This window comes from Protomyctophum bolini (genome assembly GCF_963924005.1).
Source record: "Protomyctophum bolini genome assembly, chromosome: 5".
NCBI classification, from domain to species: Eukaryota; Metazoa; Chordata; class Actinopteri; order Myctophiformes; family Myctophidae; genus Protomyctophum; species Protomyctophum bolini.
Window position 1 is genome coordinate 8313472 of NC_137866.1, and position 24616 is coordinate 8338087.

Consider the following 24616-nt stretch of genomic DNA (forward strand, 5'->3'; position numbering starts at 1 on the left):
CAGCCATTCTAAAAAATCCAAATGCATGCGAAATACCGAGGTGAGGACTTTAAAGTTATTTCCAAAATAATTGAATCTACAAAGTCTTGGAAAGTATATAATGTTGATGTTATATTCTATTAGAACGAATCCACAGTATAGTACATGAATATGCCCATAATTATTTGCAGAAACAATGCAGTAAGCTATAGTCTTTCTGAACATATAAACGGTTAATTTATTTAGTTCAACAATTGTCTTAATTTGTATTGAGTATAGGCTATAGCCAGCCTACGCTCCCTATGTCTGAAAAGAAAATGAAGACATGCTCAAATGGCGAAAATCAATACGTGATTTCATTAAAAAATAATTTCATTTAAAACTTCGACGGTATATATGTTCAAATAGAAAATAACTATTTTGGGGGTATTGCGTCGTTATTTCACCCTAATGAGCCCCTGTCCTCTCCCCTTGCCTCTGATCTCCCCTCTGTATAGTGTTATCTAGCCTAATTGAAGGGATTGAAGTGCCCTAGAAAAAGGTGTGACAAGTGTGGGCTCCTGCAGAACTGGGACTGAGGAGAGGAATTTAGGACGGGTCATTTTTAGACATGTTAAAAACTAAATTTACAAGCATTTGGTATTTCCTTGGGCGAACGTTCTATGAATAGAAATCCCATGGACCTCAGCACTCTGGAATGATAATAATGAGTGAAATTGCGACTTTGTCCTCCTAACATTGGGAATTAATTAATTCAAGTTATAGTCTTAAAAATAAAAAAAGACTATACACGACATTATGCAATAGGATTTTAAGCTTCATATTCGGACACCCTGTCACACAAAGGGAAGTGTGTGCTCACCCGGAAATGACCTCTGTTGATTGAATAATGACGATGTCACTTCCACAGGTCAAACTAACTAATTGAACAGCAGAGAACTCTACAATGGCGCTATAAAGTTGGATGACTTAAGAGAAACAACAATACATATTCACTGAAATATGTATCCCCGCAAAAAGCTGTATGTATTAGGGCTAATAAAGAAACAATATTCAACTTCCATCACAAAATGCGAGTGCCAGAACAAACCACATGCTCATTGAGCCAAATATCTGCATTACATTAATGCTATAGCCTATATCATATTATCCTGACCTCACATCACACGTTAATGTATGGACAACACTGAAATGTATTGCTTTCTAGAATCTAGAAAATACTATCATGTTTCTTTAACTATGTCATCTTCTCATATAGGGAGACTTTTGATCCTGCATCCATACGAGCAGAGCATGCATGCCAAAGGAACTATATGAGTCTGATCCAAAGAACAGGCAGAAAACACATTGCCCCATGGGGGTATTCCCCTCACAGGAGCGTGTTACACAGTGCCCCCTATTGGAAGTGTATAGTTTATCACACCCCACACCTGAAAAGCATCCTATTCTAAGTGAACTCTTGGCCTGCATGCATCCTGAGTGCATCAGCCAGCAGTGTTATAGCCTTACTAGCCTATAAGTAAATAGCAGATCTACAAGCTCACAAAGTGTCATGAAAGTGTTGCCTTGTGAGCTTGTATATCTCCTATTTACTGAGTATACTGGCACACATCTTAGTATAAATCAGAGTGACAGCTGATAAGCAATTTAATATTTTCCATATATAGGCTGTCTGTTAGGTCTCATGGGAACAGAACCTGAAACCCCTGCATGGTATACCACTTGTTCTATATCAATTAAGCCACATTGAACCAAAGATGTATATGCGACGCATGCCATTTGCAGCTTCGTGCATTGATTAAGAAAAGATGGCATTTGTAAGCTCAATTGCTTTCCGAGACATATAGGCTATTAAATGAGCAGCCCCCCCCTATAGAGCAACAGAAAACTATTGAGCTTATAAAATGCATACAGCCCCATCAGTCTTTGAATTGATCAATTCTGTAATATCTATGTCCCCTTGCCAGGTCAACAATCATCAAGCAAGGACAGTAAGGGTGGTTGAGAATTCAATATCTATTGGAACAATGCATTACATGGAATAACATACAAGGAAAATATGCATAAGCGGTCGTGTCTCATGTCAACAAGAAAATGTAACATTATTTCAGCATTTGAAGTAGTTTTCTGGGTGGATTTGGGTTGAATGTGTAATTCTCCCATGTGTACATAAAATAAATGGAATTCATATAGGCCTAGCCATGGCCACTTCTCTCATCACCCAATACAAACTTTTATTAAAGTAAAAAAAAAGGCACTGTCAATAGAAATGTGAAATTGAACTTTTGAAAGTGCAAATATTTTCCAACGCTTCTGCAACCTGTACAGATATTGCACAGCACAGCAATACATATAGATTGAGGCAACACACTATTTCAATGTCAATTCCAGCTAGACTGAAATCAAACTAACTCATCCCCTTCCTATACTATATACTGTCTATTGTACTCCAAAAGAAATGGGCCAGGAGTTCTCACTCAACACTTTACACAGGTGTGTGCTTGTGTGTGTGTGTGTGTGTGTGTGTGTGTGTGTGTGAGCGCGTGTGTGTGCGTGTGTGTGTGAGAGAGAGACAAATGCCAAATGAGTTTTGCTAAAGCTGCCGTTGAATTTTGATTTTCCACACAATCCTTTTTAGCAAAGGCTTTCTTTCTACAGAATGGACCATAGCCATGCATGCAAAACAAACTGTTGCAACACTTGGACTCCGGTCTCTCAGGCGCTGTCAAAATGTTTAATGAACATGGTGTTGTCTAATCTATAACGAACAAAATAAATTATAGCTTATCAAGCTGCAATGCATGCACAAACATATAAACATCTGCGGATATATATATATATTTTTGCATGCTTGTTGTTGATTTAATTGACCCCCAAATAGTATTAGCTATAGTATTGTTATATTTGTTATTTTAGATTTTGAGATGAAAAATTCTTCCATGTTTATAATAGCTGCAATACAAAAATCGGCAGGCCTATACAATTGCATAACCCTTACGCAATATAGGTGCATTTAATTTGATAGCCTTGCATGCTGATCAAAATCGTGTTATAGCCTACTCTGAAGACAAAACGGAAACAACTATTTTTACATTTATATAAAAGCGTAAAATAACGGAACCGTTTGAGGTCTGTGGCCTAAGCTATATTGGGTAAAGTTAAAATAGCACTTACTGCTTACAGCTCCGATGCCCCTATACACGTTGCGGCCCGGACCACTCGACTAACCCACACTGAGTCCGGAGAAAGGTACTGCACCCTCACTGCCACAAAGCCCTTTCTTCCTCAGATAAGGGGATGCCGGCAGCTGCGATTCCGGACAGTTAAGATTATATATGATGTGTATATATCGAAGGTTTGTCAGCTCTTCCAGGCCATAAAACCCACTTAAATGACACCACGTGCTTCCTATGCACCATTCACAGGCCCTGCTTGAGGCAATTGACATAAGTAACCTTGTAAACTTTAAAATACGCTAAAAGAAAGACATACAAAAACGGGTTTCTATACATTGTCCCCGTAAGGTTAGGCCTAACAGTGCGCAGAGAAAGTGCACTCTGCGGTATATAGCAGCCAGTTCTCTAACTGTCATGGAGGGTCTAAGCTATTAGTTTGAGAGGTGAGTTGATTTTTATTCTCTTCAAGTGCTGCTAACAAGGCTATACAAGGGCTGCATGCTCTGCAAACATAGGCTACACTACAAATAGCACCGAGTTTGTATAGGCCTAATGACTGTTACTTTAATTACAATATAGCTCGCAGGCAGCGTCAGAGATCAGAGAAATGTCATGAAGTTGCCATATGGCCGTTGGCCTGGCTGTGATGACTGGCGCGTCGTCAGTCCGCGCCACGGCCACAGGAAACCAAAGTTTTGCATCAGTGTTGTGTTGTGGGGAGAATGTTATCACAGGCTTATGGTCTTTCCTACCCTAACAAAACAGGAAACGGAGTGTGTCTGTGGTGGCGTGGTGGTGGAGACGGGGCAATAAAGTTTTATTAGGGCCTTAAACTTTAATGTGTGTTTGTCAGTCAAGAAAAATGCCGTAAATTTTCGACAAGCCGCATGAATGGAGTTGGCCTTGCCTGCGCCAGATTTAACGTAGCCTTGATGACACGATGATAACAGAGATTACTCATTCATTGCATTGATACAGTCAGCAATATATAAACACCAAAAAAACCGACGACAATAAACAATAAACTCATCAGCAAGCACGCATCGTGTTTTAGGTATAAAACGGTATATTAGTAAGTAATTAGACCGCATATATCCCATGCGCTGTGATATGATGTCATGAATTTACTGCCGAATAATTAGCAAATGTAGTGTCTATAGTGTAAAATTAAATAAAATGTAAATGGGTACACATAAACACTGGGAAATAATTTAACTTGTCAAATTTTATTGATATACAATCAACAAATGTGCTGTTCAATGTATCAATTTATCTATAGGTCTCGTGTAACTCAGGCACAGTATACAAGCCCCATCAAGGCGAAGTATAGTGGCTCCTCCATTTGTACATTACAACAATAAAATTCACATATAATTGTCGAACAATACATTGTAATTTAGATTCACATTGGAGATGATTTCATAATATGACCACCAATAAAAAGAAACTCTCTATACATTGCAACGTGACTAACCAACTTGTATATGGACTGCAACACATTAGATTAAAAAAACAAAACAAAAACATTGTTTTACAAGTGGAAAACGAACTGTTGCCTATAGGACAACTCACCACCACATGATTTTGGGACCATTAGGCTTTGGAGAAATATTAATGTTTTGACTTGATTTGTTTTACAACAGCTCCGTCAAATGACAAGGGGGTATCAGTCAGCCTGTCGTCTTGTCCTAATTTGACAGCACATAATATTAGAGGCATGTGTACTGTATATTAGCCCTTCCATGCACTGCAATAAGCTAACAAAGAGTTGCAGCATATTGGACCCAAACTCCCCTCAACCCATGGCCCCTGGTACCCTACATGCAGTAAAGTAAGGTTATCATCACATGGGCAGCAAATTAATTTAGAAATGTAAACCGATTGATCAAACTGAGTGATATTCAATACATTAGATCCCAAACTGCAGCAACTGACACATAATTGGTGATGAAGCACGTAGCGCCGTGTCATGATGTCATTGCTCCTAACAGTTCATCCGGAGGTCAGGCAACGCTCCGTGCACACAGTGTGGGATATGGTGCACCACCGTTCGGTTACATGCATGCGCTTATTCCTTCACTTTGATCTTTGAGTCCTTCTTCCACTTCATGCGTCTGTTCTGGAACCAGATTTTGATCTGCCTCTCGTTTAGGCAGAGGGTATGGGCGATCTCTATGCGCCTGCGGCGACTGAGGTACCGGTTGAAGTGGAATTCTTTCTCCAACTCCAGAGTCTGGTAGCGGGTGTAACTGGTTCTTGACCGTTTACCGTCCGATTCTGGAGTGGTATTAAAATCGGTTAGCTTTGCAGTCTCACTCACCAAAAAAATATGAAACAGTGCGTTATCAATTAATGCGTGATATGTTGTTATAATAATGCATAATGAAAATGCAAGGCGATAAACAGGGCAAAGAAATGATAATGAGTTGGCCTTTAGGCTACTAAAACTCTGGGCCTGAGACTGCATGCGCATTTCGCGTGAAGAAAGAAAACACATGTATAAAAAATATATATACATTTATGGTACCCAAAAAATGGTGAGAAAAATGAAGGCACTGGTTTCGCTTGTGATTATAACAGGATTCCTTCCTTGGTTTGTTCGAGTACCGACATGCTAAGCGAGGAGTGAACAGGCCCAAGTTTGCTGAAGTTAATATTCACAGAGAGTCATATACATGTTGGCTCACGAGGAGGCAAAACTTAAGTATTTTCTCGAAAACGTGGACAACGTCTGCATGTCTGTAAGTTATAGCCATGATGTCTCACTGTAAAATCCTGGGTGTTCATGTGTACTCTCAATGGAATCAAATGGAGCCCCATTTGGTTCCATGTTGTGTATAGGCTATATACGCTCTGAGTTTAACACTGAGATTTTTTTTTACTACATGTGTATAGGCAACCAGTGGTTCCAGTTCAATAACAGCATGCCTATTCAAAAGCTTTTCGAGGTGAAAAGTTCATGATTGGGTCAGGGCATTGGTTTTTCCCAGAGTTCAATTTAAGGCTAAACCTCCTCTCAAACACCAGCCTGCAGGAATGTAATATATGGGCTAGTGCTAGTTTGACTAAAAAAAGTATGTGGAGTAGCCTATAGCTCGACAGAAACCAATATTAGAACATTAATCTATAGGAATATTATTTCATAATTGTATCACATTTTAGTTCTCTTATCCAATTATGCAACCATAAATCTCCGCGCAGATCACCTCTTCACCATAACAGAACAGGTTTACGAGCAATGGATGCCTTTGTCATAAAATTTATGACCGCGAGTTTTTATTATTTCCTGCGTTTGGCCTATAAAACTCAAGAGGAAAAAATGGGAATGGGCAAAAGAACAGTTGCAGCGAAAGAGAGAATGGGGCGAGGCGGCAAGCATCTTTTAAGTCGCACTTTTTTAGGAAAACAAAATAAGCTTTAAACTTTACCGTGGCTCATGTGTAGTTTTGTCATCCAGGGATAAATCTGTGGCCGCTGTTCACTGTCTTGGTGCTGGTTCAAATTCGTATGTCGTTTTACCGCCTGCGTGTTCTCGACTTTCCTTTCGTTTTCTTCGGTGTTGCAGTTGCCGTGCTTGGATTTTTCGCTCCGCTCCATGTCTCTGTCAATCCCTGTTCCATGCAGCAGCCCATTGCTGCCGTAGTTGAGCCCACTTGCGTCCACGGAGCTGCTGGAGACCATTGTTAGCGGTGGTCCCGACGGCAGAGGAATATCCGTGTTGCCACGCAGGCTAGTTTTCATCTCCTCCCGTTCGAGCAGAGAGGTCGCGGGGACTGGAGAAGTGAATATTCCGCTGACATTAACACCCTCATAGTGGCTGGACTGACGCCCAGCTAAAGAACCACAGTTATCAAAACTAAACATTGTGTTACAAGAAGTTGTCTCGCTTGTTTGCCTGAGAATGGGATTGTTGACATAAGAGCTCATTTTCAAGTATTGTCTGTAGTTCCTTTTTTTATAGAGAGGGCTGGAGTTTATTTATCGGTTGTTTCGTTGTTTTGTTGATCATTGCTTTTCTTGGTAGCCCTTAGGAAATTCCGAGCTGTCTGTCCTAAAAAATAATCCACGATTTATAGGTGGGGTAGGCTATGGTATCTTTTTTTCCCCTTGATTCGACGTGCGCTGCCCAAATATGGGGTATTTGTAGGATCACGTGCAAATGTTGGCCAGTCATAAATTGGCTTGATACTCAATGGGGATATTGATGAATAGGAGAAACGTGTCCGGTAAACTTTGAGCTGTTGGTTGTTGAGGACCATGCAGAGATCTTGGCGAAAAAAGGGCAAGACAGTAAGACAAGAGCGTCATCTGGTGTCTGGTATGGGGCAGGGCGGTCATGGATGTCTGTATGCATGGCTCTCTCAGCCTTGGCCGCGTGTGCGTGGCGTGCCCCATGCACACATGATACGGTATCAATGCATACTCACATCAAATGTCAAAGAAATCTAATAAACGTAACCATAACCACAACAACAACAACGACGACATCAACCACAATAACAATTACAATTAGTGTTATTATTATTAATATTTTTAGGATGACACATAGATCAGCCATAATACATACACCAAGCTGATGCACTGCATTGGACTTGCTACATAATTATGCCTACATTGGTACCTATATAGTCTAGAAAACCACACGGGTGTTTGAAAATACACTGACATTAACTATAACCCATATATGTCACGATTTAAATGAAACTGATTGCAGTTTATCATTTAATCCAGAAGGTTATAGGGCTTTAGCATGGCCACCATTGCTAATAAATACACGTGCCCTTCTCTTATAAATATTTGTACACAGAATAATTATTTATTGTAGCCTATACCTACTACTATACGGATATGGATAACTTTGCTGGGCAATAAAAAAACACTCCACGTTGAGTGAAGGGATAAGTGGTGTAAGCCACCCCACTTTATACGGTCATCTGTGTCATATTAGGAAGTGCACAGACCCAAGAGGACAAGACGAGGGCGAAAGTTTTACAAATATTTTATTCCATGATACACAATTATGACAAAAACATGAATTTGTAAACCCAAACAAAAGTGAAATATTACTAGTGTACAAATCTCACATAAGGAAAGCCTATTGTGTTTCAAAATGGTCAAAAAAAAGGAACTAAGCGCAGCGTTATGACGCGTCTATCAAAGCGGCTAAATACACATACAGTAAGTCCTCACAGGATTTACATAATAGAGTATTATTCAGAATAATATATACAGGCATTTCAGTTGTGTGTGTATTCTATCCCGTGCAACTTCCAGGATTATGCAAGACACTTTCTGCGGACGTTTTCAAGTACTATACATTTATACTGTGATAAAATAAGTGTGCGTCCGATCCTTTTTCCTTCATATGTGGAATGTTAATGGAAATGTTTGAGTTAAGCCTGGCATGGCAAACACTGTAAAGTTTCTGAGGTGATTAAAGTGATAAAGTTTACAGTGATGGATGGGGTGTGGGGGTAAATATAGGGTCTCTGCTTTCATTTTGGGGATATGTTGAAATTAACACTTTTTTTCTTTCTTTCCCCACAACACAAATGTGACATGTCAAATGAAAATTCATTCTGCGTGTCCCCCATGTCCGGATATTTCATGGTCCATTCTTTTGTGTACAAAGAATCTGGGTTTCTAGTAAAGTCTCGATGTGATCGATATGGAGATTAGTGGCAGAGCCGGCAAGGTAACCATCATGCAGTGAAGTCTCTGGTCCATAGATTGTAATAGGTAGTTATGTTGGGCATAATATCTCGTATTTGTTCTTTTTTTTAAATCTCATTCTTTTTTCTTTTCCTCGTCTTTGCCTTCCTCCGCACCGCTCGGCGGTTCCTCCTCTTGAGAGACTCCTGTCTCTCCTGTCTGTTCACTCCCAGTCACCGACGTGGTGGAGGTCAGATTACTCTCCTTCTTCCATTTCATGCGGCGGTTTTGAAACCAGATTTTTATCTGACGTTCTGTTAAACAAAGCGCGTTCGCTATTTCGATGCGTCTGCGCCTAGTCAGGTAGCGATTGAAATGAAACTCCTTCTCCAGCTCAAGTGTTTGGTAGCGAGAGTAGATCTGACGTCCCCTGCGCCTGTCTGACCCGTAGCCGACTCCTGCAGGGAAGCAAATGAGATACAATCAGGCCAGTCATTTATTAACCCAAATTACACAGTGCCATCACGCTTTGATATGAAAAAATTAGGTTTTAAAAGCTTTTTCATGGTGTATAATATAGTCATTTGAGGCCAGTTAATAAAACTTTCTTTGCCTCAAGGGAATCAAAGTCGATGTATGTCATAAATCTATGAAGTAAAAAAAGAAGAAGACATTTTAAAGACAATTCTATAAGCACCTCTTTTGTTTTAGTATCTCAAATAATAACGTCGATATTAACAATGAATCTGTCAAATGCTGTTGAATTTTGACGGTTCTCTCTTGATCCTTTCTTAAAACGAAAGTTGTTTGTTTGTACATGAAAGGGCCTATGGAGTATCTACGAAGTGAGGGAATACAGTAATGGTTTATGGGGCCATAAAAAGTAACTTCCTCTCTTGGTAAGACATATCGTAAAACTGGCCCATTTCCTTAATTTATTTGTCGTAGTAAAACTCACCGCTGTGTGAGTTCATTCGCTGCATCCACGGGTAGATCGGGATGTTGCTTTTCTGGTCTTGAGCTCCTCTGGCTTGATCCAAACTGTACTCTTGAGCAATGTGGCTCTGTGTACTGAGTCCCATGTTTGTTTGCCTGCAACTGGGGAGCACGTCCTTGTCTTGAAGAAATACATTTGATCCATATTCATACTGTGCCCTGCCAGACCCAAACACGACATTGTCTTGAGGAGAGTAGAAAGGTGCATATATCCGATTTTGGGTCACAGCAGCACCGTACGACGAAAAATGTCTGACGGTGTCATAGGTGGTGGAGTTTAGGGGCACATTGGGCAAAACGTCTTGACCACCCGATAAATGGCAGGAGAGCGACGGGTTTGCGAAATACGAATTCATACCTTGTCCTGTAACCCTCTCTTTAACTCTCCCCACTTCTTTATCGCTCTCTTTTCAATCTCCTCCTCAGTAAATCTTCTCTCCTTGTCTGCCAACCCCACCACACCTTATTTCGAAGATCTTCTTTTCCACTTTCTTTTGCTTCTCTCCAATAGCCGTAGTCTACTTTCAGGGATTCAATATTATTAATTTCCAATCTCCGGTAAGACGCACAAACCCGAGTGTTATAGCTGAGGCTTGGCTCCGTGAGAGACAATATGACAACGTCAGCTGACCGTTCTCCACCAATTGAGAGCCAGGAGTCGAGGAGAAACTGTAGCTTTTAGCTCAGAGCTACATTAGTGCTAAAATGCAGATAAACACAGCGTTGCTTCCTACTTCTGACTAACAGACCACAGCCCCCGTAACCCAATGAGAAAGTAGAGGCTAAAGGTCGGTCGGTAGGACAGTCAGTGATATATTTAAAATGGGAAAACTGCCAAAAATGTTGGCTCATCTCATTCAACTGGAATATTCTGCAGGGATTCCACAGTAGAAATATGATCAGAACCAGAATGGAAACATTAGGTTAACTCCAATGTTATCCCACAAGGGATATTATACACATCAGGGAACGTTTATTTGATGTTTTCTTTTTTAACATATTTTTACCTGTCTGACGCACATGTGTGTGTGTGTGTGTGTGTGTGTGTGTGTGTGTGTGTGTGTGTGTGTGTGTGTGTGTGCGCGTGCGCGTGCGTGCGCAACTCCCTTAATTTTACAACACCACCGTTAAAATACAATAAATAAACAGGTCCACCGGGGACCAATAACTAGGCTATGGGGTGGATTGTTTGCACCGTGCACAGCGCACACTAGCCTACCCTAACTTTGAGTGATCATTCAAATGAACAAGCATTTTGGTGTTTATCCCACCAATGTAAACCGATTTTCTAACATTCTTTTAATGTTTACTTTTTTTAAGTGTCTAGTAATTGTATTATATGGCATGTGAGCAATTATCATGCCTTTGCACTGAACTGGGGGGGGGGAGGGGGAGGTGGTAAGAATGCGTTTATGGTCTCTCTCTTCTGCGAGAGCAATAAAACAAGTGAGGTTCCCCAGCTCACCAACAACTAACTGCAGCAAACCCTGCAACAGCGATAGCAATCTCAAGGGCTCAGAAAATGAAAGCAGTGCACTGCAAGTAGGGGAATAAACAAAGAGGGAGAGAATCGCGCACACACACAGGGTCAGTCGACACATAAAGAGGCGCGTTTGAGAAGATATTGCTGCCACCTTCTTGAAAAAGTCCAATCAGTTATGCGACTGTCCAACCCACGTCAGACAAAAGCCTTAACGGGCCAACTCAACACGCTGTGGTCCACTATAGAGGCTGGTTGTACACATATAGGTATACCGTCTTTTCAATTCTATAGTAACACACTGTTCAGGTATGGGAATCTCAATGTGAAAGGTGTGCGTTCTCAAAAATATGTGACACGTTAAAATACGCATGCGATGATCCTCGTTCTGCGCAAATTATTCCATGGCATTCCTTTGACAGCGGAGGGAAATGGAACTAATAATTATCTCAGATGCAGTTAAACGATGGGTTTGAACATGACTAGAGAGGTCTTCCTGTAACCATGGGACAAAAGCAAAGAGCTTATTCGATGAACTACAGTATATACAATATTAATTGCAAGGTAGGCCACAGTCCATAGAACACAGTAAACTGGACATGTTTTTCCCCCACGTATTTGTTTAAAGAAAAAGCTAAAATAGTGTTTTTTTTATCTTTATCTTTTTATCTTTAAAGTCAGCAGCACAGTCATATTAAATTTGAAATACACTTGGTTGACAATAATCTAAGCTTATAATTTTCACTGCCAAATTTATCAGGCCATGTAAGAGATTATTAATCAATTAATCAATACCGTATAGAAATTGTCTGGCTTTTCTGCTCAAATACTGTCGATGTGTATATATATGCCTATACTGGTCCACTGAATTGATTTCTTCAATAGGGTGAATCCCTGCATGCTGCCTAAACGTGCAACACTGGTCTGTTGTTTCGGATCCTGAATAGCCCATAAAATGACAAGAACAAAGAAAGAGGAAGTCATTTGGTGTAATAAAAGTTATTCGTGGTGGCCATATGTGACTTCGACGTGCCACAGATTCGTGCCAATAAAGCCCAAACGTCAGAGACTGTATATAATGTTATGTATAATATGACTTCCTTCGGAAATTTTACATTTGGTGTATTATTATTATACTGCATGGGCTAGTTGTATAACGTTGTGACCAACACACACACACACACACACACACACACACACACACACACACACACACACACACACACACACACACACACACACACACACACACACACACACACACACACACACACACACACAATACTTCTATATAAAGCAAGTTACATTCCTTTAATAAGTTCGTATACATTTTCCTCCTTGTACGAAAGAGAAAACGATGATTGTGCAGGCACCTCATACAGCTTTCCACAGCTGTTTTGTTTTAAAAAAAAAAGCATTATTAGTTTGAATTCCAATAAAAAACTGAAATTAAAGCATATACAAAACAAATTGTTTCGAAAAACACAAATTTTGTCTTATACTGAAGTGACAGTCACAGCGCATGGCCATAATTTGAGGCAACATTGTTTCGCTTCAATAAGTCTTTTAACACAGCACCTTGTAAAACTCGTTGATTGAGGCATACTACATACTTCAGGCAGCTCCCCGCGTCTATTTAGTATCTTGACAGGAAAAATATATACATTAAAATAGGATTTAAATTAAAAAAGAGCAGGAAATATATAACTTAAATGTATATTTTGGGGTAATAGCGGGGTTAGAATCCGTATATGTATATGGTACGATTCGTGGAATTTGGCCTATAAATAACGTGGCTGAACAGTAAGGTCGAGGCTGTATCTGTTTGAGGAGAGTAGGAATGCAAAAGAAGTTGCACTAGTGTGCAGGAGTAGAAAGCTCTTTCTCTCCCATGTGCTTTTTAGTGTTTTATTGCAGCCCGCGAGACAAATCACATGCCGGGCTTTTGAGGCAGGGAGGAAAGCCGTTTGGTCCACGTTTCCAGACAGCTTGAGAGTACAAATATTGTGTCTAGTAATTCCCCGTTATATTTATGAACAATGGGAAACAACCTAACATTAATATCCATGACGTTAACAGCCAAAATTGTATAAGACCAAAGTGAATTATTAACAATATATCAATGACAGTGGAAATTCCTTTAATTTGTATGTGCGCCAAAGAATATTTAAAGCGTATACATGCGTGTATTAAAATATGTATGCTACTGCATTCTTATATTATCATATAGGCTAATATTATTACAATTAATATTGTATTATTATAGTTATTATTATCATTATTAATATTATGTTACTAGTTAGATCTGTTTTGTGCCTGTATGCTCTGAAATTGAGGCCTAATTTCAAACAGACGCCATGTTTACTTTATATACTTTCCTTCCTATACACACGGTGCCTATACACGTGTGTGCATGCTTTAGGGATTAAGTTTGTTTGTTGAGATACATCCGACAACTAATCATAAAAGTCCTAGAGTGTTACAGATATTCAAACGCTTTTACATTAGGCCATCAATCATGCTTATATCATATAGCCAGACTTAAAGAGCGTGCTCAATTATATGTTCTGTTTTATTTCTTCTTAACCCTATATATATATATTCCGCCACTGCTAATAAGGAGTACTTTAAAATAGCAACAAAGCAAGGCTCTATAGAAGCGCTTTACCTTTGCCGACTTTGCCCAATTAATGTCCGGAAGTGCATGGCTTTATGCTCGTTAAGCACTCAGGAAGCTGTTGCCCAATGAGCGCATGTTGGTCCACACATCATAAATTATGACCATTAGTGGGCAAAATTAAGCCTTGTCGAGAATTCGTAAGTTCACTTCTAAATATGGTGACATGGACAGACGCAGTGCTTCAACGTGCATGGGGCTTATACGAGGCTTATCTCCACTTCAAAGGCATGAGGTGCGCCGCCGGGACTTCGTCAAACCACTGATGAAAAAAACACACCCGTGTTAGCCTATATTTGGTGCACAGTAAAAATCCAGAAGGGTTACATTTACTCTGCAGAATGTACAGACGATGTAGTCCAATGTAATGCAACCAAATGTGATTATAATTTGTATACTTTCTTGGAATTACAAATGCGGATAATATGCTATTAACATATACTGTGTGTGAATATATGTAAAGGCTGCAGAGAGATATCGGCTATAATATGCTCTTTGGTGAATAGAACCCCTCTCTGTCTCCCTCTCTTCTCCATATAGGCATAAAAGTGAGCAGCAACGGACACTTTACAGCTTCAACAGCAATGCGTCATAATGGGGAAACAAACAACAGTGGGCTGTTCCCATCCGGAACGACATCGCTGCAGGATGTAAATGTCAATAATTGGCCACGGGAAAAAACCCTCAGCGATGATTTAAATCGGTGAGAGTGTATACAAATGTCCCTACCACATTTAGGCCTATAGGTCGTATATTTACACCCTCAGAGTTAAAACAACACTGCAGAGCATTTGTGCTGTGCATTTTTAAAGGGTGAAACACAATCATACTGACACTGTCATGCCTATAGTCTATACTGTTCAATATAGCAATTATTCATCATTATATATTGAATGTGGAAGAACTTCACAGAAGTATGACTCCATTTTTACATTAAATTCAATTATCTTCATAAGCCACACACACACACACACACACACACACACGTGGGCACATGTGTTGGAGAGGCAGACAGACAGACAAACAAACGCGCAAGAAGCCGGAAAGCAGCAATAAAACCATTTAGGCACAGTCTGTTTAGCTGTGAGGTGCAATAAAATCACAACACACACACACACACACACACACACACACACACACACACACACACACACACACACACACACACACACACACACACACACACACACACACACACACACACACACACCTGCCACTCTCTGCAGTTGTCAATGAAACTTAAGACCGCTAGATTGTAAAGTTCAGAAGAAGTGTGTGATATAGGAGACAGATTTTCCGTGCAAATGATATACTGCTTATCAACTGCTTCTAATGTACATAACATATTATGAAGTGCATGTGTATATAGGCTTCTAGCACAGCAATGGTGAAAAAATTATGCAGTTTAAATTAATGGTCAATGATGCTACTGATGATGATGTTTTGTATATGGTGCAAATAAAAGAAAGGGTTTGCTGATCACAATATTAAGACATCATGTGATTTGTTGTCATTAAAAGGTATATACATTCATTCACTCCGCTGCTACTCTGCAATGAAACAATGGCTGAAATGCTCGCTAGCAGTGGCAAGGCAACAGACGGCTTCAATGGGACTGTGTATGAGCCAGACTAGCCTACATCCGCAGTGTGCAGCCACCGAACAAAACAGCCATAAACAAGATATACTCCCTCTGAAACTCCCGCCCACTTCCACTTTGAATGGCTACAGTCACTAGGGGGCACTGCAGTAAAATACTCTCTTCTCTGTTCTCTCTCTCTGTGTGTGTGTGTGTGTGTGTGTGTGTGTGTGTGTGTGTGTGTGTGTGTGTGTGTGTGTGTGTGTGTGAGAGAGAAAGAGAAATATAGCAATGATGCAATTCAGCTAATATCCTTGAAAAAATATTCGAGACCGGAAAGCATAAACGCTGGCGCTAAAAATAGACGAAATGAATTAATCAGCCTACTTATTTGTCACAATTAGGTAACCCATTCATAAGATAATGGTATAATTAACCTAATAAGAGGGCCTCTATAGTGACTCTGGACTGATGACAAAGTTTTCTTTTCCATATATGCTATATAACCGCAAAACAACGACAGTGTAACCTCAAACTACGTCCGTTAACATAGGCTTAGCCCACCAGTAAACATTCTGAATTAGGCTACTATACAGTACACAGTGATGTAGCTTTTGATCCGTCGCCTGCAGTCAATCATTTGCCTCCCAGGCTACAGGTCAGGTCAAACCGTGTTTGGAACAGACGCTCCTTCCTTCACTTATTATTATTTTGTTAAATTAACTAATTATCATACACGGTTCAATGACACACAGAGCGAGGAGGAAGAATATAGCGACTATCTTACCCCAGCAGGCTATCCGTGTATAGTTTGTGGCTCTGCTTGCTGTTGTGATCCGGGGAAAACGGCAGAGAGAGCAGCTGGGGCTTGATGATCGCAACGGCAAGCGGCATGGCCATCTCCGAAACTCCGCAACGGAAAATAAGTGTGATCGAAGGGGTCTTTCTTTATCGCGGGCGGCTTTCCCTTCTTTCTGTCTGTCCCCAGCCCTGGTTGTAGGCTAGTGACTCTGGGGAAAACAGTATAAGCAGACGGAGCTGGCGGAGGCGACGACTGTCGCGAAGCTCCCCTGTCAGCGAGGAAGAGGAAGTCGGAGATCTATAACGCATCGTACGAATAATAATTACCGCACAAACTCCAGAGCTGTTGTGTAATATTGGCCCGGAATTTGGGAAATGAGGATTTCTACGCCACAGCTTAGCCCTCTGCCGATACAACGGAAGGACCAGAGAATAGACAACAGCATAAAGTTCATGTTCATAGAGCCTGTGCCACGTGGCTCGCCTCAACCAATCGCAGAATGGATTCAGTCGTAAACTTTTATTACTCAGCTGTAAATTTCTCCCTTTAACAACCAGGAATGTTTGCACCCATCTCCTTCCCTTCTCTTTTTCGATCCTGCAAAGACTAAAATGGTCATAGCCTACAATGCAGAGTAACGAACGCTTAAATTGCTCGGGGACGCAAACTTTCGACGTGCGTCAAAATGTGACAGTTCGCCCCCGTTCACAGGTTGTGATGGCTGTGATGCTGCATCTCCACGCACAATGGAGATGGCACTACTATTATGAAATACAAACACACCACACCAATTTAAAAACCCAACCAAAAGCAACCACATCACATCACAAGTGTACACACACACACACACACACACACACACACACACACACACACACACACACACACACACACACACACACACACACACACACACACACACACACACACACACACACACACACACCTCTAAACCATGCAACAAATAGACAATATACACTGATCTCAAAATAATTTCATTGATTTGGCTTTGGAGAGGATCATCCACTTATATATGCTACAAACCCAATGATAAACCGCTCAGCCCAGCGTCAAGTGTAGGCTATAGCATTTTCAGAAAGGCTCGTAAAAGGAAACCAAACTACATTTTGAAAGTAAAAAACGGATGGCGAATTTAGCTAATTAGCAAAGGTTATATTGTCGTTAAAATGTTAAAATCGAAAAGTGGGTCAGATGACGTTATCCTGCAAGAAAATATGCTATCAGAGAGATCAACCTGCACACAAGAAACTGAAGAAATCGATAAAAGCGTCATTATACACTATATGAAATAGCCCAACAACGGGAATAGGAAAGCCACAACATAAACTTTTGCCATTCATTTTAAACAAAGTTCAAAATGAAATGTCTCTCACCTCCAGCCAATGAGTACATATAGGCTATATATAATATAGGCCTATGATCCAATAAGCAACACTGTTGTGCCGCTTGGACGAGAACATAACACCACATGGTTGTACTGAATAATTCGGACTGGTCATAAATATGGGAGCAATGGGATATATGTGCGGATTCAACATCCTGCAAGCAACATAGGCTACATGCACGAATTCCCATACCGCACTGTATTCCTATATAATGATACATAAAACATTCAAACTTCATACATACATATACATGGAAGTATGGTGCGTCTTGTCCAGCGAGGCCGTGAGATCCGTATACACTACATAGTGAGATCCATCCCATAGAGCTATAGAGGATGTAGACCCATTCTAGATGATCCAAACCGTGTCATTTACACCACCAATAAAGTTTACAGCGTGCACACATCGTTGGCAATGCCAGCCATACGCACGGCACTGCATGGGTTCTGACAATGGTCACCGTATAGTTGTCACTTCCCAAGAACACTTCCTGCAATTTCAGTTAGCCTGCAGCAAAATGTGCAGGCCTGTACGCTTTGAAGCAAATAACAAACAGCCCAAATTCAATTAGCACGATTTCGTTAAACGTCAAAAGAGAAACTGTGATACCAATGGAAAACGTATAGGTCTATGCTGGTGTTCATTCATGCTACAGGCCGAGACGCATCGATACGAAAAATAATATATATTTGAAACAACATAGCATATAATATTTGTATGCTTAAAATAATAATGTAATCAAACACATTTTAAGTTGTATAATGCCAAATAATAGACCTCTGAGGAACTCAATTGCCCCCACGCCTGCGTTTTATATTACTATTATATATTTTTTTACTATTTTAACAATTAATTGTTTTCTACCTCCAGCTCTCAAAAATGAATAGTTATGTTATTTTCACAAACCAAATCACGACTTGACGAGGTTCATCAAAGGGCAATGACAAATATTTTGGTATTTAATTAATTAATTTCAAAATGAAAAGAAGAACAGCGAAATTTGCTGCAATATTACTTATTTAAATGTTTTTCTGATTTTAAATTAGTCCTTTGCCCAAACTTAAACGAAGTTGTCAAACCGGACTGCAAAGTTTCAGCCTCAATAAAATGGATTCGTTAATTAACTTGTTCATTAGCTATTAATGAGCCAATTAAAGAATGTTTTCAGCCACTCGGCATATAGCTTCCGTGTTTGCTTTAATGCTCAGTCAACATCAACTTGGCCTATATATGGATTTATTCAAATATTATAGACTATAATTACAACAACAAATGAATAATATAACTTTCTTAATTATACAAATAACAGACTAATGATGTTATGTACACACTCTTATGTATAGGCTATATAAACTAACCAAAAATAATAGAGCTCGGCATCACTTCGATGGGCCGTTACTGTGCAGAAATTACCCCACAATTGACAAGGGTCCATGTGGTTCCGTTTGTATAGGCCTGGGCCTTCTCTTCTCCCCTATAGTTAAATGAACACTGGTCAGCACAAGATATAGCATCTAGGCTGTTTTAATCTACTCCGGGGTTCCCCATAGGTGCATGCAGGTCAAAGGAGAGGCCGGGAGAACTCTGCTCAAGTTTAAAACAGGTGCAGATTCAATCAGAATGTTGGCATCCGTCCTGCACCACCACAGGGCACTGCGGGCAGCATAACTTTTCTTTATCCTGCATAAAATGTAAGTGACCCCTCAATGTTGGGGTGTTTTGAGTGGGGTAGGCCAAGTGATACGTAACGGACATATGTCTAAATATGGGGATTCTCTTATATCCTCCTCATACCATGCAAACAAACAGTCCGGCCTTCGTGCCTTTGACTGTCTGAGTGCATTACAGATTGGATTTGACGTGACAAGGACAAGGTGCGGGAGGGAGCTAACCACACTTGGCCTGCTGCTTTCATTTCAAGGGCTTGATGCATGGAAGTAGAAACACCGTTCGACTCTGTCTGCACGCAAACACCGTGCCTATATGTGTGTGTATAGCATGGATATATAGAGTCCCATTTTGTAACACTGCCCTGTTGTTATGAAAACACGCCACTCCTGTGACCTCAAACCAGACGCTCTTCACCCTGTGAGTCATTAAAGAATGGTTCATATCCTCCCTGAAGCGAGGAACTATCTTATTAAGTGCATGAATCATAAAAAAGCGTAGCCTTTGGAGAATACTGCATGCCGAGATAATGTCGGATTCAAAGCGTTTCCATAAAGGGTGACATCTCCCACAGACGCTACATGTCTTACTTTTAATAAAAACATTGATTTGAAAGTTTAATTCAAAATTACATTCAGAATTACTTCTCGTGCGTCTAATACGTGAATGTTCCCTGTCGCTATGTTACAAAACTCAATTGTTTTGTTTTTGTATGTAATATCTTGTTCTTTGTAACTCACTCTCAACTAAAAACATAACCGTGAATGTCGCCATATATATGGGCAGAATAAGAAACTTCAGGTAACATATATCTGTTGATATAGCACGTGAAAGCAAATATGATTAAATATGAATTATTAATACATGCCTATAAGACCGATAGGTCACTGATCCATATTAATAAGTAACCTAATAGATCGTATATGTGTGCTCCAGTGCTCTTTTATTTGTGTTAAAATCGGATCCTTTCAGTCACTACATCTCCTCTAAAGAAACAGAAGTGATTGTGAGCCATCTTGTTTATTATTGGTGATTTTTACATCAACAACCATGGCGGGACACACAATTCTGTCTTTCACAGGAGAAAACACCAGAAAACGAGCATACTGTTAACATCAATATATAACAAGACGTACATAAAGGTTATATTCAGTGCAAAAACAACTACGCTATATCACCAGCACAATTAAAATAAAAGTCCTTACTTTAAAATCGTTGTAATTGTAGCAGGTATTATCATACACGGTCATGTGCGTTTCTATAGGCAGTTTTAGTTGTTGGGGAAATAGCTTTCAATCAAAACAGAGCAATGCCATAAGTTTGGAATAAAAATTCTGAAAAGGCAAATGCTCTGTAATTAGGTAGTGCCGCGGTACAATCTCACAAAATTGTTTGCTTGGCTTTGAGCTAATTGTCTTCCCAAGACTCAAATTGTCTTCAACAAGTGTATACTGTATATTGGGTAAATACTACATATATAACTTAATATAAGGTTGATAACACTTTCAAACAAAACCATACGAAATCTCTATATTCAGAAATCTCTATATTGCAATTTCCCCAGGTTTAGGTAGCATCAAAGGATTTCAAACGATTGCATTTCCCTGGTAAATCCTAGAAAGAATATGTCTGAGGAGCTAATGGCTATATCTTTATCTTGGCCGTTCACAATGGAATTGAAGAAAAAGAACAACAATAATAGTAACTATCAAAATAAACAAAACATTTGTTGTTTATACATGAACCTGCTAGCCAATGCTATTCTTGTCTGAATTGAAACAGCTGAAATAGTGTTCAGTTACTACAAGGTTAGGCCTACATTTCGCTAATAATAGCGGGAAGGCAGCTATTTTGAAAATACGGTCCATGTTCTTTGTACATGTAGGCTATATTATCTATTTACATGACGGGTCAGAATCGGTCGGAACAGTATCTTCTTTAGATAGATTATTAAAACTAAATCTTTACAACTCAATGAGCCATTTCCCGTTTTACATGCGTTCTAAATTATCATTTTGGCAAAGGTGTTATTCTATCAAACAGAATATTGCTAAGTGTGCGTGTGTGTGTGTGTGTGTGTGTGTGTGTGTGTGTGTGTGTGTGTGTGTGTGTGTGTGTGTGTGTGTGTGTGTGTGTGTGTGTGTGTGTGTGTGTGTGTGTGTGGTTAGCCTATTATGAAAATCCAAATAATGCTAACCATATTCCTATCAGAATAATTGTGAGAAAGAAAGGGATACATTTGCCTATTATGCTTTAGCAATATGGGATTCCTGCATGTCCCCTCTTGACTAAATGAAAGGGTGGTCATAAAGTTGACGCTTCTTGCCTCCTTCTAAACCCCGTCGTCTGTTTATGGGACCTCTTTTTCTCTTTTTTTTCAGCCATATAACCATAAAAAGACCATAAAATCACTCCTTGGGTTCCTCTTTCTCTTCCGCTTCTTTCTCCTCCGTCTCTTCCACTTCACCGTCCTCGTTGGCCTCTTCCTCGGCCTCGGCCTCGGCTTCAGCCTCCCCTCTCTGACCCGGAAACTTGTCTTTGTTGTTCTCCTTTTTCCACTTCATTCTCCTGTTCTGAAACCAAATCTTCACCTGCCGCTCAGTGAGACTCAGGGCGTGGGACACCTCGATCCGCCTTTTGCGCGTCAGGTAGGGGTTGAAGAGAAACTCCTTCTCCAGTTCAAGAGTTTGGTAGCGGCTGTAGGTTTGCCTCCCGTTCCGTCTTCCTGGGGCTTGAATAAAATAAAGCTTGAGGTTAGCTTATAGAGTGATCAGGATCAGGTCCCCATAGGCAGTAGGCTAATATGCGTGGCATTTATTTCTACATTTCTCCTTTCTTCACCATAAAATAGTCAATTTTGAATGCAAATTTGAACTTGCTGTCACTCTCGCTTTTTCGGGCGGATTGATAAGCTTTTTTGCGAAAACTGCTGCAGTAATATTTACTAACACACTCCAACAGCAGGAAAACAATGGCTGACACCAACTGAAGCTTCTCTCACATGCACGTGTTCTCATAACATAACTTATTTTGATATTTACCAGGTATTATGATAACTGGAGCGGAGTTCCAGTCAACATCAACAGTCAACCTACTCTCACAATTGGTTATTGGATACTATGGCCACAATATGGGCTGCCAATAGGCCTAAACACACGTAAAACTATACACGACTATAACGTGGCCTACACGCATGAGTGTAGGCCTAAATGTAAAATTGATATAACATTCAAATATCTATTATGTTTGCTTAAACCCCTCTGGGTGTGTAAACAAGAGATGTTTAATACTTGTTCATATTCGCATAAGGCTCTCTCTCTGACAGGCAGACACGCACACAAACATACACGCACGCATACACGTGTCAGTCTCTCTCTCACACACACACACACACACACACACACACACACACACACACACACACACACACACACACACACACACACACACACGAGAGAGAGAAAGAGTGAACTGAACAGCGAGATAGGGGAAGGCAAACAAACATCTGCCTATACCTCTGACAATATTTCTATACAAGGGAATTACAAACACTCCACAAATGAAGTACTATATACACATGACTGACTAACGCATATACTGTAAGATAAATGAGACCTATAGGTGTTTTACACAGGCATTACAGTAGGCTACAGTAACCTGCAAAGAATGATCCCATAAAATAATAAGTAAATATCTGCAGAGTCGTTATGACTTACAGCGATATGCATCTGAGCCTCGTCTTTAGGCCTGTGGCTTGCATCCCCCTCAAAGCCTTTAACCCCGCTTTCTAAATGAGCAGGGAATGTTGTGTTGCTTTGGGATAACCTATCTGTCATTACAGTGTGATTGCTGATATGTGTGGAAATATACCTCGTTTCAAGCCGCGGTCGTGTTCGCCCCACTGCTATAGCATTTATAATTTGTGAAATATCTTATGAGAACGATAATTGACTGAGCTGGTGCCATGAGTTATGTTCCACAACGCTGTGTTTGAGCAAAGCATCAATTCAGTCCCTTTAAGGACAATGTGCTCCACAGTCGTGGGCTATAACAAGTGCAATAAAGGTTTTATACCCCCTATCCCGTTCCCACACTTATTTCTCTTTTCTCGGTGACGAACACACGAGTGCACACAGGCGTATACAACACACATGACGGACAAACACACTCATGCACGCACACAGACACACACACTCACATGCGCGCGTGAGAAACAGCAACACACGAAGAATACGAAATAATTCTATAACTCTGACCGTGGGGTCTCATCCAAGGAAACATAAGACTGGGAGAGGAGTTTTGATTTAAGTGGCCTTGTCCGTCTCCGGGGTTAGAGCTGCTCGACGATTTACAGTCTGGGTATTGCGCGAGGCTTGCGTCTTGCTGGGTACCATAAAGCGTTTGCCTCGGAAGGGCTTCATATCCATAAAATTTCGTCGCGTCTCCGTGGCAAGCCAAAGCGCAGGGGTTTTGCTGGTATCCAGGATTGGAGATTCCCGTGGTCCCGTGGTGAAAAAAGTCCTGCACATGATGGGACGGGTGTTGAAAGCCCGGTGCGGTAGCTCCGGGTCCGTACACCAGCGTGTGGCTACGGGCAACGCTTTGTGGAAACCTGCAGTCGTAGTAAGTTGGTTCCAGCGATTCGCCGCCTTTGTACTTGGAAAAAAGAGGGTTAACAAAATAGGAGCTCATGTTTGGTTTGCATCAAACAGACGGCTCTCTCGCAGTCAGAAATAGCCTATCTCCTTTAGGGTGATGGCAGCCTTTTGTTTAGGTCCCACAACTCGCACACAGCACAGGCACAGACAAACCGGAACTAGGAGAAACGCTGCCCCTTTGGACAATATACGGCAGCTCAGTCTCTCTCAGACGTGCTTCTCATCGAATTTCTCTCACAGTCGTCAGTGTTTTCGGCGTTTGCAGGCTCAAACCCGGCTCGTGGCATGTGCTTTGGATGTGTGTTAGCTTAGATTAAAGCTGGCTTGCTCCACCGGCACAGTCACGGGAGCTTCTCTTTTCTTTCTTTTTTTTTTTTTGTAGCTTCCTACCCAACCACCCCCACTACAACACCCCCTCCCAGTACCCCCTCCCTTCATCTCTCCACGAACGGTCACGCGTAGGCCTGTATACACCTTGAGAAGACCTGCGATCATAAGCAGAACATTATAGAGACTATAACATCTTATAAATGCTACGTTTGT

At 40.6% G+C, this 24616-nt stretch overlaps 4 protein-coding genes across 5 annotated transcripts in view; all 4 read right to left on the bottom strand.

Moving 5' to 3' along the window:
* LOC308316286 (homeobox protein Hox-C10a-like) overlaps positions 1 to 24616 on the bottom strand; it is a 68510-nt gene that overhangs the window by 25319 nt on the left and 18575 nt on the right. The gene's annotated exons all lie outside the window — the stretch shown is intronic.
* On the bottom strand, positions 4416 to 7033 carry hoxc5a (homeobox C5a). Its single transcript, XM_080764815.1, has 2 exons — positions 6584 to 7033; positions 4416 to 5432 (listed from the first exon to the last, which is right to left on the bottom strand). Exons 1-2 carry the CDS (start codon positions 7017 to 7019, stop codon positions 5224 to 5226), a joined length of 645 nt encoding a protein of 214 aa, XP_080620941.1. The 5' UTR covers positions 7020 to 7033; the 3' UTR covers positions 4416 to 5223.
* Positions 8363 to 10467, bottom strand: hoxc6a (homeobox C6a). The gene is made up of 2 exons (XM_080764813.1): positions 9766 to 10467; positions 8363 to 9265 (listed from the first exon to the last, which is right to left on the bottom strand). Exons 1-2 carry the CDS (start codon positions 10157 to 10159, stop codon positions 8943 to 8945), a joined length of 717 nt encoding a protein of 238 aa, XP_080620939.1. The 5' UTR covers positions 10160 to 10467; the 3' UTR covers positions 8363 to 8942.
* Positions 20342 to 24397, bottom strand: hoxc8a (homeobox C8a). Of its 2 annotated transcripts, none has more exons than XM_080764811.1 (2): positions 23672 to 24397; positions 20342 to 22140 (listed from the first exon to the last, which is right to left on the bottom strand). In XM_080764811.1, exons 1-2 carry the CDS (start codon positions 24105 to 24107, stop codon positions 21824 to 21826), a joined length of 753 nt encoding a protein of 250 aa, XP_080620937.1. In that variant the 5' UTR covers positions 24108 to 24397; the 3' UTR covers positions 20342 to 21823. The 2 variants fall into 2 exon arrangements, with proteins under 2 accessions (XP_080620937.1, XP_080620936.1); XM_080764810.1 differs by having other exon boundaries at positions 20342 to 22146.

Coding starts and splice junctions, on each gene's coding strand:
- hoxc5a (XM_080764815.1), bottom strand. CDS start 7,019: ATGTTTAGTTTTGATAACTGTGGTTCTTTAGCTGGGCGTCAGTCCAGC. Junction 5,433..6,583: donor AAAACTACACATGAGCCACG/GTAAAGTTTAAA, acceptor ATACCACTCCAG/AATCGGACGGTAAACGGTCA.
- hoxc8a (XM_080764810.1), bottom strand. CDS start 24,107: ATGAGCTCCTATTTTGTTAACCCTCTTTTTTCCAAGTACAAAGGCGGC. Junction 22,147..23,671: donor TCCTTGGATGAGACCCCACG/GTCAGAGTTATA, acceptor ATTTTATTCAAG/CCCCAGGAAGACGGAACGGG.
- hoxc6a (XM_080764813.1), bottom strand. CDS start 10,159: ATGAATTCGTATTTCGCAAACCCGTCGCTCTCCTGCCATTTATCGGGT. Junction 9,266..9,765: donor GCGAATGAACTCACACAGCG/GTGAGTTTTACT, acceptor GCTTCCCTGCAG/GAGTCGGCTACGGGTCAGAC.